Genomic DNA, 13880 nt, shown 5'->3' with positions numbered 1-13880 from the left:
CACAGAAAGAAACAAGCAGCACACGCAAATTACAGATGAATTTGTTGCTGCTGAACACGGGAGAGTCATTTATTTTCTCACAGAAAAAGCAAACACACTTAGCAATCCACTGGTGACCCTCCCACTTTAAATGCAGGCCTTTTATCTCCAGGACAAGTTTGAGGACGCTGCTGTGGGATGATGCCGAGTTCTTGACAAACCACTTCATCATCACCTACAAAGTTTCCCAAAACATCAATTTCAGCTTCCACTTAAGGACATGCAAATGCCCTCAATAGCAGAGTTTCAGGGAATTACCACAGAGGAAGAAGTGGTAGCACATTCCACACCATGCTGGAAGGGGTGCAGAAAGGAGAAAAAGGGGCAGAGCAAGAGGTAATTCCAAGGATCCTACGAGCAGCAGAGGCCTGGGAAAGGACAGCACTCCCCTTTATGCTTTTTCTGTTTTTTTTATTCCAGGAGTTTCAGGAGTCAGAGGTGATACTGGCTTGGTTTTGTGGGGGTTGTCTGCCACCTTCTTAGAGCATATTTTTGTTCCTGATGAGTTTAACAACTGGATCCATTCCTTACCTGAAGGAAAAATATGTCAGAGGAAGAAGTAGGTCAGTTTTCTCCTGGTTACACCTTCACTCTCAACACAGGCCACCTGCTCCAGGAGTCCAGGGGCTGCTCTGTTCCTGCCGTGGGTCTAATGCCCAATCCACCATGAAAATGGAAACATTCTTCTCAAATATGAAGGGATTTGGATTGGGCCTTAATGCTTAATCTAAAAACAAGAGCAGCTTGTTCTGGTGATAACACCACAAATCGACAGCCTGTAACCACTGTGTTGAAAACCAAACCCTTCGAACAGAGATTATAAAACAACCAGCAAGTTGTTTGCAAAGACACTTTAATTGCACACAGTCCTGCAATATGGAAGAGTGATAGAGGCTGGAATAACCTTTGGACACTAGGTCGTATTTCCTGGTGACACAAACAAAGAATGCCCTCCCCTTGCACTTTGAGAAGACACAGCGAAATGAATGTTGAATCTTAAGACAGACCCAAATGAATCTTTAATGATTCTGAAATATTCATATAATCTACCAGTTACATGCAGCAGGAAAAGAATTCATGGGAATCATAACAAAGTTAGGTAGAGTAAGTTCAGTCTGCTATTGCTGTTGTGCAGCAGTGAATCATGGTTTCAGGAGATGGATATGAAGATAATTCATCTGGCCAGCACAGACATTAGAGGCTTGAAGCTCAATCATGCAGCTTCACTTTTCAGACGAGCCCTAAAACTCACTTGTCAAGTGAGCAAATCTGCAGGGTCCGGTTTTGATCACAAGCCTGGTACAGGGTGGTGGCCAAAACTGCAAAGAGTTTTGGATGCCACAAGATAAGCAAGATCTAAAAGTGTTAGAAAGCATCCAAAGGAGGCCATGAAGATGGCTGGGGGGAGACATGAGTTGGATTTAGTGATCCCTGTGGGTTCCTTCCAGCTCAGGATATTCCATGATTCCATTCTAAGACTCTGTGACCCCTGCTTGCCATGCAGACTAGCAGGACAGAGGCCTCTGTGCAGGGCTGGGAGACAAGAGCGTGTCTAACAGCAAAAAAATCTCACATCTTGAACCTGTCACACAATTCTTGCTGTTGTTTCAGATCATGACATAAGGCAGGGAAAGAATTCATCTTTCTTAAAACATAAGATGTGCGAGGCTTTGGCCTGAAAACTGTTCTTTGATGGTGAGCAGGGAGTAACTCAGCAAATCTTAAAGGATATTATTTGTAATACCATGAAGAAAAGTATTGCTGATACTTTTTGATACAAACCCAGCATTTCATTGAGCTCTGCTGACAGCAGAGAGAAATTTCAATCCTTCCCGCACTTTAGAAAACGACTGCTTTGGTACAGAGGAATCTATCGTGCACCTAAAGGTTTCCACAGCTGGTGATTTTTGTGGATAGACAGTTTCTTTGGCATTTCTGTGCTTCCCTGCATCCAAAGGGAAGGCTGGGTGAAAATGCCAAGGGGTGAGGATGGGGTCGGGATGGGGTGAGGGCTCAGCAGCCCCAATTCCACCTCCTGCCCGGGAGCAGATCCCCAAACCCCTGCAGACCCCACACTTGCCCCGGGCTATGGGTTAGGAGGGCCAGGACCTTCCTGACAGGTCACCGGAGTGAGAAACAGCTCCAGTCGTTCTCGTTCACCCCACTTTTAACCAAAGAGGCTCTTTCTCCATCATGACTCCCACAGGCTGGACCCCGGTGCTCCCCCAGTCATCACCTGCCCCTCAAGATGGGGTAGGAGATGTGGGTGGCAGGGCTGTGAGGGCGGGAGGACCGTGATGGCTGTGGGTCCGTGATGGTAGTGGGTCTGTGAGGGGCTGTGAGTCCATGAGGGGCCGTGCTGTGTGTGTGTCACAGCCGTGTGTCCATGAGGGGCCGTGCTGTGTGTCACAGCCGTGTGTCCGTGAGGGGCCGTGCTGTGTGTCACAGCCGTGTGTCCGTGAGGGGCCGTGCTGTGTGTGTGTCACAGCCGTGTGTCCATGAGGGGCCGTGCTGTGTGTGTGTCACAGCCGTGTGTCCGTGAGGGGCCGTGCTGTGTGTGTGTCACAGCCGTGTGTCCATGAGGGGCCGTGCTGTGTGTGTGTCACAGCCGTGTGTCCATGAGGGGCCGTGCGGGCGGCGGGGCCCTGAGGGGCGGGGTCCGCTCTCCCCGCGCGCGCGGTCGCCTTGGCAACGGTTGCCCGGCGCGCGCGGGAGGCGGGAGGCCGCGCAGCCCTCGCGCGGGCGCGCGCGCGCACGAGCAGGCGCTCCCGCCTCCCCCTTCCCCGCTCCCTCCCGCCTCTCCCTTTTCCTGCCGAGCGCGCGCGCGCGCGCCCCCGAGGCCGGGCGAGGCGGGAGCGGCGGGAGGGGGGGGTGCTGGAGAGAGGGCGCGGGCGCGCGCGCCGCGCGGGGCGGGAGGCGGGCGCATGCGCGCGCGCGCGCGCGGCCCCGAGCGCTGTGGCAGCCGCGGCCCCTCGGCGGCGGCGGCGGCGGCTCCGTCCGTGCCTCCCGCACCGGCACCGGCGCCGGGCCCGCCGAGCCTCCCCATCCCCGCCCCGCCGGGGCTCCGGGCACCGCCGTGCCCCTTTCCCGAGCCGGGGATGAGGCAGCGGTAGCGCGGCAAGGTGAGGCGGCGGGGCCTGCAGGCCGCGGCGGGCGGGGGGGAGCGGCGGCGGCGGCGGCGGGGGCTCGGCGGGGGCCTGCGCGGAGCTGGCGCCGGGTGGGCTGCGCCCCCCGCCTCCCCCGCCCTCACACCGCCGCTTCCTCCTCCTCCTCCTCCTCCTTCTCCTCCTCTCCGCCCGGGTGGGGCGGGGATGCGGGGAGGGGGCGCCGCCGGCCCCCGGCGCTGCTCGGGCCGGCCATGGGCGTGCGGGCGCGGAGCCTCTGCTGCTTCTCGGGGGCGAGGCGGGGCAAGGAGCCGCAGGTGCTGCCCTGGCTCTGCCCCTGCCCCGGCGCGGCCCCGCGGGCGGCGAGGGGGCGGCGGTACCTGCCCGCATTGTTCGGGAGAGCCCCATCCTTCCTTTATCCCATCGGCAGGTGACGGGGCTGCGCCTTTCTCCGCTGCCTCGGCCGGGCCCTGCCCTTGACAAAAAGGGATGCTCGCCCCGGGCTCCGATGCCTTTTGATTTCCGAGTGGGTTTGGAATCGCTACATCAGCCCTCCCGATGGAAATCCCGAAGGATGTCGGGCCTGTTGTGTGCAGCCTGGCCAGCCCCTCTCCCGTGTGCCTTTAGAATCGTCGGCTCGTGTAAAAGTCTCTGCCTTTTGTTTTTGTTTTAGATGGTGGATGTTGATGTTTGTGCGGGTGGAGATAGTGCCAGAAGAAAAATGGATGCTCTGACAGATAGTGCAGTTGAGATTGTCCCTTTGGAGCTCTATGATTCAGCCAGAGCAAAAATAGCTGCTAATCTACAATGGATCTGTGCTAAAGCCTACGGAATAGGTAAGACCACCTCCATCAAGAAGTCATTCTTGGTTTTGTTCTTGCTTTTTCTTGTCTCCCCTGCTGTTTCAGGAGTAATTAAATTTGGCTTTGTTTTAAATATCAATAATATGGCAGCCTGTTCTCTTTTAACACTGTATCTTTGCTGGTACCTTAAACAGGAATAACGGGACTGTATGAGATGCCCTGAATCAGCAAACCTAATGGTGAATGCTCCCAGATGGTGCTTGGCAAGAATTGCCTGCCTCAAAATGTTTAAATCCTTGCTTTAGCTAAGCAGACTTTGTTCCACAGAGCTTTATGTCACATCTTGCAGGCCCCAAGTCCCTCCAGGCTTTAGGTTCTTCCTTGTCCAACAGATGCTGGCACCTTGACACCCTTTGTGTGCTCAGTTTGAGCTTCTTTTTTCTGTCACAGTGTGGTTTTGCATTCAAAATGTTCTACAACATAATCCATTTATGTTCAGCAACATTTTTCTTTTATGGAGAGAAATGTTGAATGAACAGATGTGGTTTGGGTGCTGTGACATTAAAGAGCAGGTCATAGGGGATAGAGGAGTTCTTCCTTCCCTCACATTGTCATAAACTTTTGCTGTCAAACGTGGCAAAATAAATATTCTTGGAGTATATTTGTACAGTGTTTTCCTGGCAGCTGTTGAAATATGTTTTTTTTGTTTTGAACTAGATCTGTCTCGATGTACAAGATCCATCTCGAGTTTAAGTAGCTTCATTATGAAGAAATAGGATGCAATACCAGTGGGTCTGTTTTATCCAGAACAAAAGATATAATAAAAACATGTATAGAGTCTTGTTTTGGAAAATGAGGTGGCCCTGTTAATCTAAGTCTAATTCTCCAAACTCATAATATGCTTAATGGATTAGCACTGGCTTACTTGGTGACAAGGCTGAAGAAAAGTGGTCCATTCCTGCCATTAAATATTAATCCTTGCTGGAATATTTTTTATAAATTATTTTTCTTCTTAAACATTTCCAACCTTGTCAGTGTCCCCCTCATCTTGGTGACCAAAAAAAGAAAAAAAATCATGGGTTTTACAGTGTTTAATGTATTTTGTTACAAGGAACAAGAGACAAAAAAAACCCCATGCATCAGATGACGTCTGAAAATGTGGGAATTTGGGGAGGGTGTCAGTGGAACACTGATAACTTAAAAGAACAGAACAGGCACTTCCTGAGGTAAATATTTCTCAGTTACTGGAATTGTTTTGTAACATTTCCTGAAACTTTTTAACAATCCACGATAAAACAGCAATTGGAGACCTGGGGATGCACTATTTATGTTGTGACTCGGTTTGGAAGGAAAGCTGATCCTAAATGGGAAGGGACTGGCACGGGTCCTACGCTGCAGAGAGAGCTCGGTGGCCTCGTGCTGCTGGGTGGTGTCTGCTCCAGCACTCAGGGTTGTGTCTGAACCTCTTGGACCAGTTAATTACTTAATGGCGAGTCTGTTTATGCTCCTGACAACACAAGTTGTAAAAGTATTTGGCTTTCCTGTGTCTAAAAGCTAAAAAGAAACAGCTTTTCCCATGGCAGAACTGGGATCTCTGGCTGCAGCAATCTCTGCCAGTTATTCTCCTTGCATTTAGGCTTGTTCAGATTATAAATAACAACATTTAAATGACACAAACAATAGGAAAAGGTAATTTTTTTCCCCAGTGAGTGAGAATTGGCGTGTCTTTGTGGCCTGTGGAAATGTAGTTTGATTTTTGAAATGGCTCCTGCAAGTCGCTGTCACATGTTAGCCATTACTGCTGGAATAGCATTGCACAATCCCTAGAAATTTATAAACCTCTTTAATTCATAGAGAGATGGGTTTAAGAAGGTTTTCCTGTGTGATTATAATTTTGAATAATACTTGAATTTAACACATTACTTGTCATCCCTCAGGGTTGTGTTTTAGTTTTAAGATACTGGATGTTGTTCAGTGAGTCTTGGGCAACTACAAACAATTGTGATTTTATTATTTAAAATCTCACTATGGAGATGAAAGGGTTTGAGGACTTCTTATTATTTTAGACTTATTTCTGGTTAATTTGATAAAAAAAAAGCTTATCTGTTTGTAACATTAAAACACTTCTGTTCTGAAGTAAATCTTACCAGGTTTCCATAACTGCCTTCAAGTGAATGAATATTTTTCTGAAATGTTAGATTTGGATTTGATTTATGAATTGACATAATTTTGTGCCTTAATCCTTCAAATTCTGATGCATTTCATTTTCATCTGGGTAAGGCTGAGCTCGTGGTGAAGAGTGGAAAGGGTCAAGAGCAGGAATTTGATGCTGGTGTAGACTGTTACTGAAAGTCATTCATCACTGCAGGTTCTACCTGCAACTGTATTTTCTCTTTGCTGGTAAAGGATATTTGAATTCTCATCTTCTAAGCTGACATTTAAATAGGAAAACTCTTCATCCTTTGTTTTTTTTTTTCCTCAAGGACAAATCACTGGGAGCATGCATGATAAATAATTTTGAACTCCTAGTTTGGGCTTTGTTTTATTTGATGATGCAAGATGATGCAGTCCTCCTTTTTTTTTCTTTTTTTCACCTTCTGGCTATGAAAAGAGAATTTTGGTAGCCAAACAACTGAGCAGCTACACAAACTGCAAGACAGCTCCTCTTCTTGCAGAGGAATTGGGCTGGATGGTTTGTTCCTGGAAACCTGCAGCTCCTGGCTGGCACAGATGGGCTCCAGAGGGAGGTCCCACAACTGCTTGTCTGAATTCCAGAAAGCAGAGGGGAAGGATGGCATGAAGGAAAATGTCATCCATCTCCCCAAATAAATCTGGGAGTAGTGACACGGATCACTCTCACTCTGAGCACATCTGGAAACCTCCTGTACCCTGGAAAGATTCTAAAGTCCCTTTAGCTGAGACAGTGGTTGGAGAAAATGGAGTTTAATTAGACCAGAATTAGTTTTTTTCTGTCCACAAACTTTGATGAGAACCAAAGGACCACTTCAGGGAATTCTAATTCCTAATGTTTAAAGGATTGACCTGGCCCTTCAGCTCCTCAGGCTCTGAGCAGCAGCAGTTGGAAAGAACAGACTCAGGATGGTTTTATTTGGTACCACTTGGGAAAATAGACAATGACAAGGAAAATCCTGATTTCTCAGCAGATTTAATGTGGCACTTTATGTTTTATCATTTCCATCATCATGGCTATAATATTAACATTTAAGTATTGAAGGATATGATATTAAAACTTAGATATTGAAGGATATGGAAGTGTCTCAGTGTTGCAGCTTGCTGTGAGCTGTGGGTTCTTTCCAACCCTTTCCATAGCAAATATTGTAGGTTCTGTAAAACAGTTTGCAAAATTTGGATTTTTCAAAAGAGACCTGATGGGTTTTACTTATTTATCAGGGCTGGGAGCTTTACATAGTTTCCAGACTTAATGCTGAAACCTTTGGCAAGATGCAGGCAGGAAAGCCAAGGACTAATGGAATGCATTGGAGGGAAAATGCAAGTTTGGCTATTTTTTGTCTTTGAATACTTTGAACTTACTTGCTAAATAAGGTTTTACAGTGCTCCCCACAGTTACCAGTTGGTAGAGGCAGTGTGAGGATGTTTCCTGAGCTAAATTCCCCTAAATCCCTGGATTCCTTGCTTGTCTTTGTCAGCTTTCTTCTCAGGTTGGTGGTAAAAATCCTTTTAAGAAAGCTGTTGTGTTTAGCAAATATTAACAGTTAGACATTTGTTTCTTTAATAGCACCTGTTTCATAAACAGAGTATTATTGTGTGAAGTTTACAGTGGTGAAGGATTCCATAATTATTATTTTGTCTCTTCTGCTTTATCCAGGATTGTGGCTTTATCCTTGATCAAAAGATATGGTAATAAGTGCAGTCACTCTCCCAGCAGTTTGCAAAGCTTTTAGCTTGGGGTTTTCCTGCCTGTTGTATGTAAATTTTTATGTGACCTATTACAGATCACTTACAGGCTTTAGAATTCAGAGCTGTAATGAGAACCAACACAAAATGTTTATATTCTGATGATCTTAGTGCTGAGAAAGTGGAGTTTGTGCTCAACTTGGGGGACATTCACCCAGTGCTGAATAATTCTATGAACAGATACTGATATTAACAAAATCCTACTCAGAATAAGCTTGGTGCTGTTTACCAGGACAGCTTGGCTCCCTTTCCATGTGAAACCAGTTCTTCGTGCTTCTGGAGATAAAATAACATCTGGGGTGGATCCACCCCAGCACTTCAAGGGATAAGTCAAATTTGTTCAGATTGCTGTATTTTTCTTTATCAAGTCATAATCAGCTGGTTGTCTTTGAATAGGTTTTTGTGAGTGAGGTGATAAAGAAATGCTCCCTCCCCTGAAGCAAGGAGAGTCTGGCAAGAATTGTCTCTCTGACAGTTGTTGCAAGTTAAGTTATTTTTATAATCCTGTCAAGGATTTGGTACTTGGTGATTTATACTCAGAAGTGACAGTTTTTGAGTTATTAAAACTCATTGATACCATGGAACAGACCAAAAGAATGGCTGAATGAAAAAATTGAATTGGAGGCTTCTTTGTAAGCAAAAAATAAGGACATGAATTAATTTGGTTTCCTTTAGTATGATTTGTTAAAACTGCTGCAGCAGAAATTTTTGTAGCTACAGCTTAGGTGTTAATTTCTCAGAAGTTAATTTTTCACGTTGATTTTTTTTTCCAAAATCCGAGGCATAAATGTATAAAAACTCAAGTTTTAATGAACAGAACTTTTCTAACCTCCAAGTTCAGTTATAGGTCATGGAAAGAAAGTGTTGGAAAAGAGTCTGATAGAAACTGGGCCTTGGAAATCCTGGGACATTTTCTTCAAAAAATGTTTCTTCAAAACATTCAGTTGTAAGGCAAGCACAAAGCCTGTGACACCTTTGGTTTTTTCTGATCCATAAAAACTGGGGAGAAAAGGTGTCCATGGTGTGTGATTGAAATGAGCTTTGGGTTAATTGTGATGGGTGTAATTGTTCTAAAAGGTGACAAGGTATTCCTGAGATTTCTGGCCAAGTGGGAATTTTGTCATTTTTAAGGGGTTGGAGAATGAGCAGCCCTGGGTGCTCCAGGTAAGGATAATTAACAGGTGTGAAAGGTAAGATCACTGTCTTCAGTTGCACTTTCAGATGCAGATTTCAAATATTGAAGACACCTCTCAATTAAAGCATTTTTTAATCTGTGTTACCCCATGTGAGACAACTGCATTGCATCAATTTTATTTGGAATTTTCCCAACTCAGAATTATACACTTATTTAGCATCCTGTTTGCATTGCAACTTTTCTTGCCATTTATTTCTCTTTTTTTTTTTTGTGCCTGCCATTATGTCCAGAATGAAATAGTAAAGTTAGTATTGTCACTCTTGAGCTTTGATGTGGTTTTTATATCTCAATTTTTTTGTGGATCTTTAGTCAGGACATAAATCAGCTACAGGACTGTTCCTATGTGTGACAGACAGACAGAAATGTTCTATGTACTAATGTAAAAAATAAACCTGGGAAAGAGTTTCCAGTGAAATAAGTTGCAATTATGGAGGATTAATGTTGATTAGTAACTTCCTATGATAGTAGGAAGTCACATTATTAATCCTGGTACTGAAAGTGATTCCCACCCAGCCCTACCCTTAATCCTGATCAATCCAAATCCATTCAGTCCTTAAGCAGTTATATGGAGATCAGAATCATGAAATTAGAGGATTTTTCAGTATAAAAGAAAAAGATTTCAGATTTCTTGACTTCCAGATTGAATGACACGATACAAGCCAGGGGATTTTTTTCTTGGTTTTTTTTGGTGTGTTTTGGGTTGTTTGTTTGGAGTGGGTTTTTTTTAACATATTGATTTCTGTGACATGGAATCTCTTCACTAAGAACTAGATCCATTTAGAGCTAGAAAAGGCTTTTAAAAATCATTGGGATGGAGCTGGTTTAATCAGAAATTGATGTGGGAAGTGTGCCTGCCCCTGTCACCACACTCTGCTGTGTTAATAATGTGTGTAAAGACCCCAGTCCCATAGATTGGCTCCATCCTGGGCATGTTAGCATTGCACAGAAACCTTTTCCCTTGCTGTGGTTACAGTCTATAAAATAATCACAGTTTCTCTACCTTGTGGAGAAGGGAAAATCCCGAGGAAAATCTGGACTGTGGGGTGGGAGGTTTCCTGGAGGGATTTCAGGGCTCTTTGTTCACCATTCCAGCCCAATTCCAGGCACTCACCTCAGTTCACCACAGGGCCTGGGAGCTGGGGGAGAGCAATGTTGGAATTAAACCCCTCATCCAAGTGCTTCAGGTTTCAGACTTTTGGAATTTGTTTATTTTTTTGGTGCTGTTTTTAAAAAAAAACCTTTAAAATTTGGAGTGGTGCTAATGCTCTGCCAGAGATGTACAACTTCATGGATATTTTATGAGCTTGTATTATTTCCTTTCACAAATAATTCTAGTACAAAGCAACATGTCTGGTTATTAAAGGTGTAGCTGCTTGTAATGAACCAAAATGTTGAATTGTACATGCTGCTTTGCATTTGGATTTTTGGATCTTTCCTCAGTCTTTAGAAATGGAAACTCAAGTTCTCCATCTGGAAATGGGAATGGCCATTAACTGGAATGAGCTTTCAACAGCCTTTGATTTTAGTTCAGGTTGACTAATGTTAAGAAGATTAAAAATATCTGAATTTATTCTGTGTTTCACTAAAAATGGACAGCCATGTTAACAAATGCTACTTAGGTACCAGTGGCTTTTATTGTGTCTCTTCAGTAGAAAGTTACATTCGGTGTCACAGAAAGGAAAAATAATTATCTTCATTTTAAAAAACTTCAGAAAGCTTTTTAAACTTTCTTCCCATTTTGAAAAAGAGGGCCAGCACTGTCTGACTAACAGGAGCTGTTAGACAGCACTGGTTTGCTGAATAATTTATCTAAGTGAGATGTTCTTGTGGCTCATGCAGTAACTCTCCATTCCTCATCTTTATGAGCATCAAGTGCTCTGCACTATACAAATACTGTGTGGCTTATTTTGCAGCTCAAAGATGTGGGTAAGAGTTTCTTGGAATGGGAAAATTTAATTATTCTGGAAATGAGCTGCATGAAAAGTAAATATGCTGCCAAATTAATAATTCTTTAAGTGTAGATGTATCTATTTAAAATTAACTGTTTAAGTGACTTTGGGGAAAGATAGTCAGAGTGACTGGATAGCATTAGATAGAATTTCATGTTTGAAATTTAGGAAATGTCAGACTTCTATTAAGACAATACACTTGAGGCTAGAAAATATTTTTCTTGGAATTGCAGACTCTCCTTATTCCTGCTCAGTTGTTATAAAGATCAATAGCTTCCAGACTGATTACCCAATATAAGGAGAAGGATTTATTTTGGGACATAGAGCAAGAGATGGATTTGAGATGTCTTGGACATATTTAGAGTGATTGGAATATTCGTTGTTGTTAGTGCCTTTCTCTCCTGCCAGCTCTGAGCTGTGCTGGGGAATAGTAAAAATGTGTTTATGCCTGGTGGTGTGCAAGGGTGAGGCTTCTGTGTTGTTAATTTTAACTTCTTCTAAATTACTACACTCAGGGTCTAGACTAAGTTTGATAAAATCCTAACACGACTTGTTGAAATTGGGCCAAGGCAGAAGTTGTTCAGTTTTAGACTGGGTTTAAAGTTCCTGCTTAATCCAAATGGAGTGGTTTTGCTTCCTAGGTTTGAATTATTTAAAGGCTGAAAGCTGCAGTGGTTTGATTTAATACTCTTGACAAAAAGAAATAGATAATCAGCCACTGGTTGGTTTGTAAAATATTCAAGATTTTAGTCAGATATTTTGATCTTTTCGTTCTGAGTTGCCAAAATTCATCAAAAAATGTGTGGTGATAGATCCTTGCAGTTGTGGAGTTGCTGTGCATGATGCTTTGGGATCAAAGTGCCACCCCCCAATAAAACACGAGCACCACTAACACCCACCCATCACTTCTGGATGTGCCTGCTCTCTGTGCTTTTGCAGACAACGTCCCCGAGGAGCTGAAGGACCCGTTCTACATCGATCAGTACGAGCAGGAGCACATCAAACCCCCCGTGATCAAACTGCTGCTCTCCAGCGAGCTCTACTGCCGCGTGTGCAGCCTCATCCTCAAGGGGGATCAGGTGGCAGCTCTGCAGGGACACCAGTCCGTGATCCAGGCGCTGGCTCGGAAGGGGATTTACGTCATGGAGAGCGATGACACACCTGTGTCTGACTCTGATCTGGGCTCTGCACCAATCAAAATGGTTCGTTTAATTAAATTCACCTCATCGTCCCCCTTTTTATTGAAAGTAGGAAATGGAGTGAAGAGCTCTTCATTTTTCTAGGTCGTTAACCTTAGGAATGTTTTGGTTTAAATACAGGTAGAACATGGTGATGCCTAGAGGGGTTGGAACAGAGGGTACACAGAGTTAAGAGGAATAAAATATTATTTAAACACTGGCAGTACCAGTGTCACAGTCGTGGCCCTGCCCTGATGGTTCCAAGATGGAAACAAAAGAGAGCTTGGTCACAAGATCTCATATTTTTATAGGTTTTAGTCCATTTGCATGTAGGAGTCAATTCTCACAAATCGTGAAATTTCACCCTTCTTGCTTGCCTGCTTGCCCACCTGTTGCAGTGTGTTTCTTGTTTATGGTATGTTTTATTATTGCCCCAGCTGATGGTTTAGTCCAAAATTACACCCTCCCACCCACCTTGTCCATCTGTCCTAAACTACCTGTCAGTCCTGCTTTGTGCCAGCCCCCTGCTTGGAATTCCTCTTTGGAAATCCCCTAAAACTGGAGGTTTCATTAGTCCTTGTGACCCAGTTTTGCCCCTTACTTCTTTCATTGGACAATGCCTTTGTAAACCCTACCCTTTATCCCTGCTCAGAATTTCTCCCAATTTGCTAAGAATTTGAACCTCCTCCATATTTAAGTTGTTGCACCTTCACCATTTTTGTCTTTTGCCCCACGGATTCCCCAGAGCAATAAATCCTTTTTATCCTGTGCAAAAGAGCTTCCCCTCCTCCTTACCTCCTTCAAACACCCAAAAGGCCACGGAGCCATAGCTCTAGCCACATCTAAGGCCCCCTGTTCCCAGAGTGTGACCCACTCTGCCACAGCACCAGAGTGACAAAGTGAGTGCAGCTCAGGCCAAAGCATCACCCACCCTCCTCTTTTCATATTTATGCTCAGGGCCCTGAAGTTTGAAGAAATTGTCCTTGAGTCCTCAGCTGGACTAGGACTGTTTTGTCTTCACCACCCAAGCACAACAGAAAAGCACACCCAAACAGAACAGAAAAACTTAAAGCATCAATAGGATTTTGTAAAAGGGATTTTATTTTCCAATCCTCTCTGTTTTCTTCTTTCAGAGTTCTCACATGGCAATGATTGATGCTCTTATGATGGCCTACACTGTAGAAATGATCAGCATTGAGAAGGTGGTTGCCAGTGTCAAACGTTTCTCTACATTCAGTGCCTCAAAAGAACTGCCCTATGATTTGGAGGATGCCATGGTTTTCTGGATTAACAAGGTAAAAATGGACTTTGATAAAAGCCTGCCTTTGTTTCCTGGTCACTTTTCAGATTTTTAAAACAGATTCTGATGCGTGTCTTCCTTTCTTACTTGTTTATCTCTGTCATCTTTCTACTTTTGCAACTTGTTTTTCTGAGGGAAGAATAAAGCTGGTAAACTTGAAAATAAAGAAGATAATCAGGAACTGACTTAGAAAAACTGTAAAAATTGGATTCTTTATTTTCAAACTGGATGCTATGAGGTGTTTTTTTGGTTAGTGGGGTTTTTTTAGGTGAAGCACTGTTTCATGCTAAATCAGAGGATGGACTTAACTTTGACTAGATGGAACATTGAACAGAAATGCTGAAATTTTTCCAAGGGCAGCAATTAAGTTGCTCAG

The 13880-nt window shown here is 44.1% G+C and overlaps 1 protein-coding gene across 2 annotated transcripts in view; it reads left to right on the top strand.

Annotated features, from left to right (window-relative positions):
* The window catches only part of CAMSAP1 (calmodulin regulated spectrin associated protein 1), a 35001-nt gene that overhangs the window by 4488 nt on the left and 16633 nt on the right, over nucleotides 1-13880 (top strand). Inside the window, exons 1-4 of one of the 2 annotated variants that reach the window (XM_088177545.1) lie at nucleotides 3097-3161; nucleotides 3817-3979; nucleotides 11966-12228; nucleotides 13338-13499. In XM_088177545.1, coding sequence (XP_088033671.1) covers nucleotides 3817-3979; nucleotides 11966-12228; nucleotides 13338-13499 — 588 coding nt within the window. In that variant the 5' untranslated portion in view covers nucleotides 3097-3161. Of the gene's footprint in view, nucleotides 1-3096; nucleotides 3162-3816; nucleotides 3980-11965; nucleotides 12229-13337; nucleotides 13500-13880 lie in introns of those variants that run through there. The other variant, XM_088177544.1, reaches the window with a different exon arrangement.

The sequence above is a fragment of the Sturnus vulgaris genome, chromosome 22 (assembly GCF_052056855.1).
Source record: "Sturnus vulgaris isolate bStuVul1 chromosome 22, bStuVul1.hap1, whole genome shotgun sequence".
Classification (NCBI taxonomy): Eukaryota; Metazoa; Chordata; class Aves; order Passeriformes; family Sturnidae; genus Sturnus; species Sturnus vulgaris.
The sequence above is the reverse complement of the archived record's forward strand: the minus strand, read 5'-3'. Positions and strand labels throughout refer to the sequence as shown.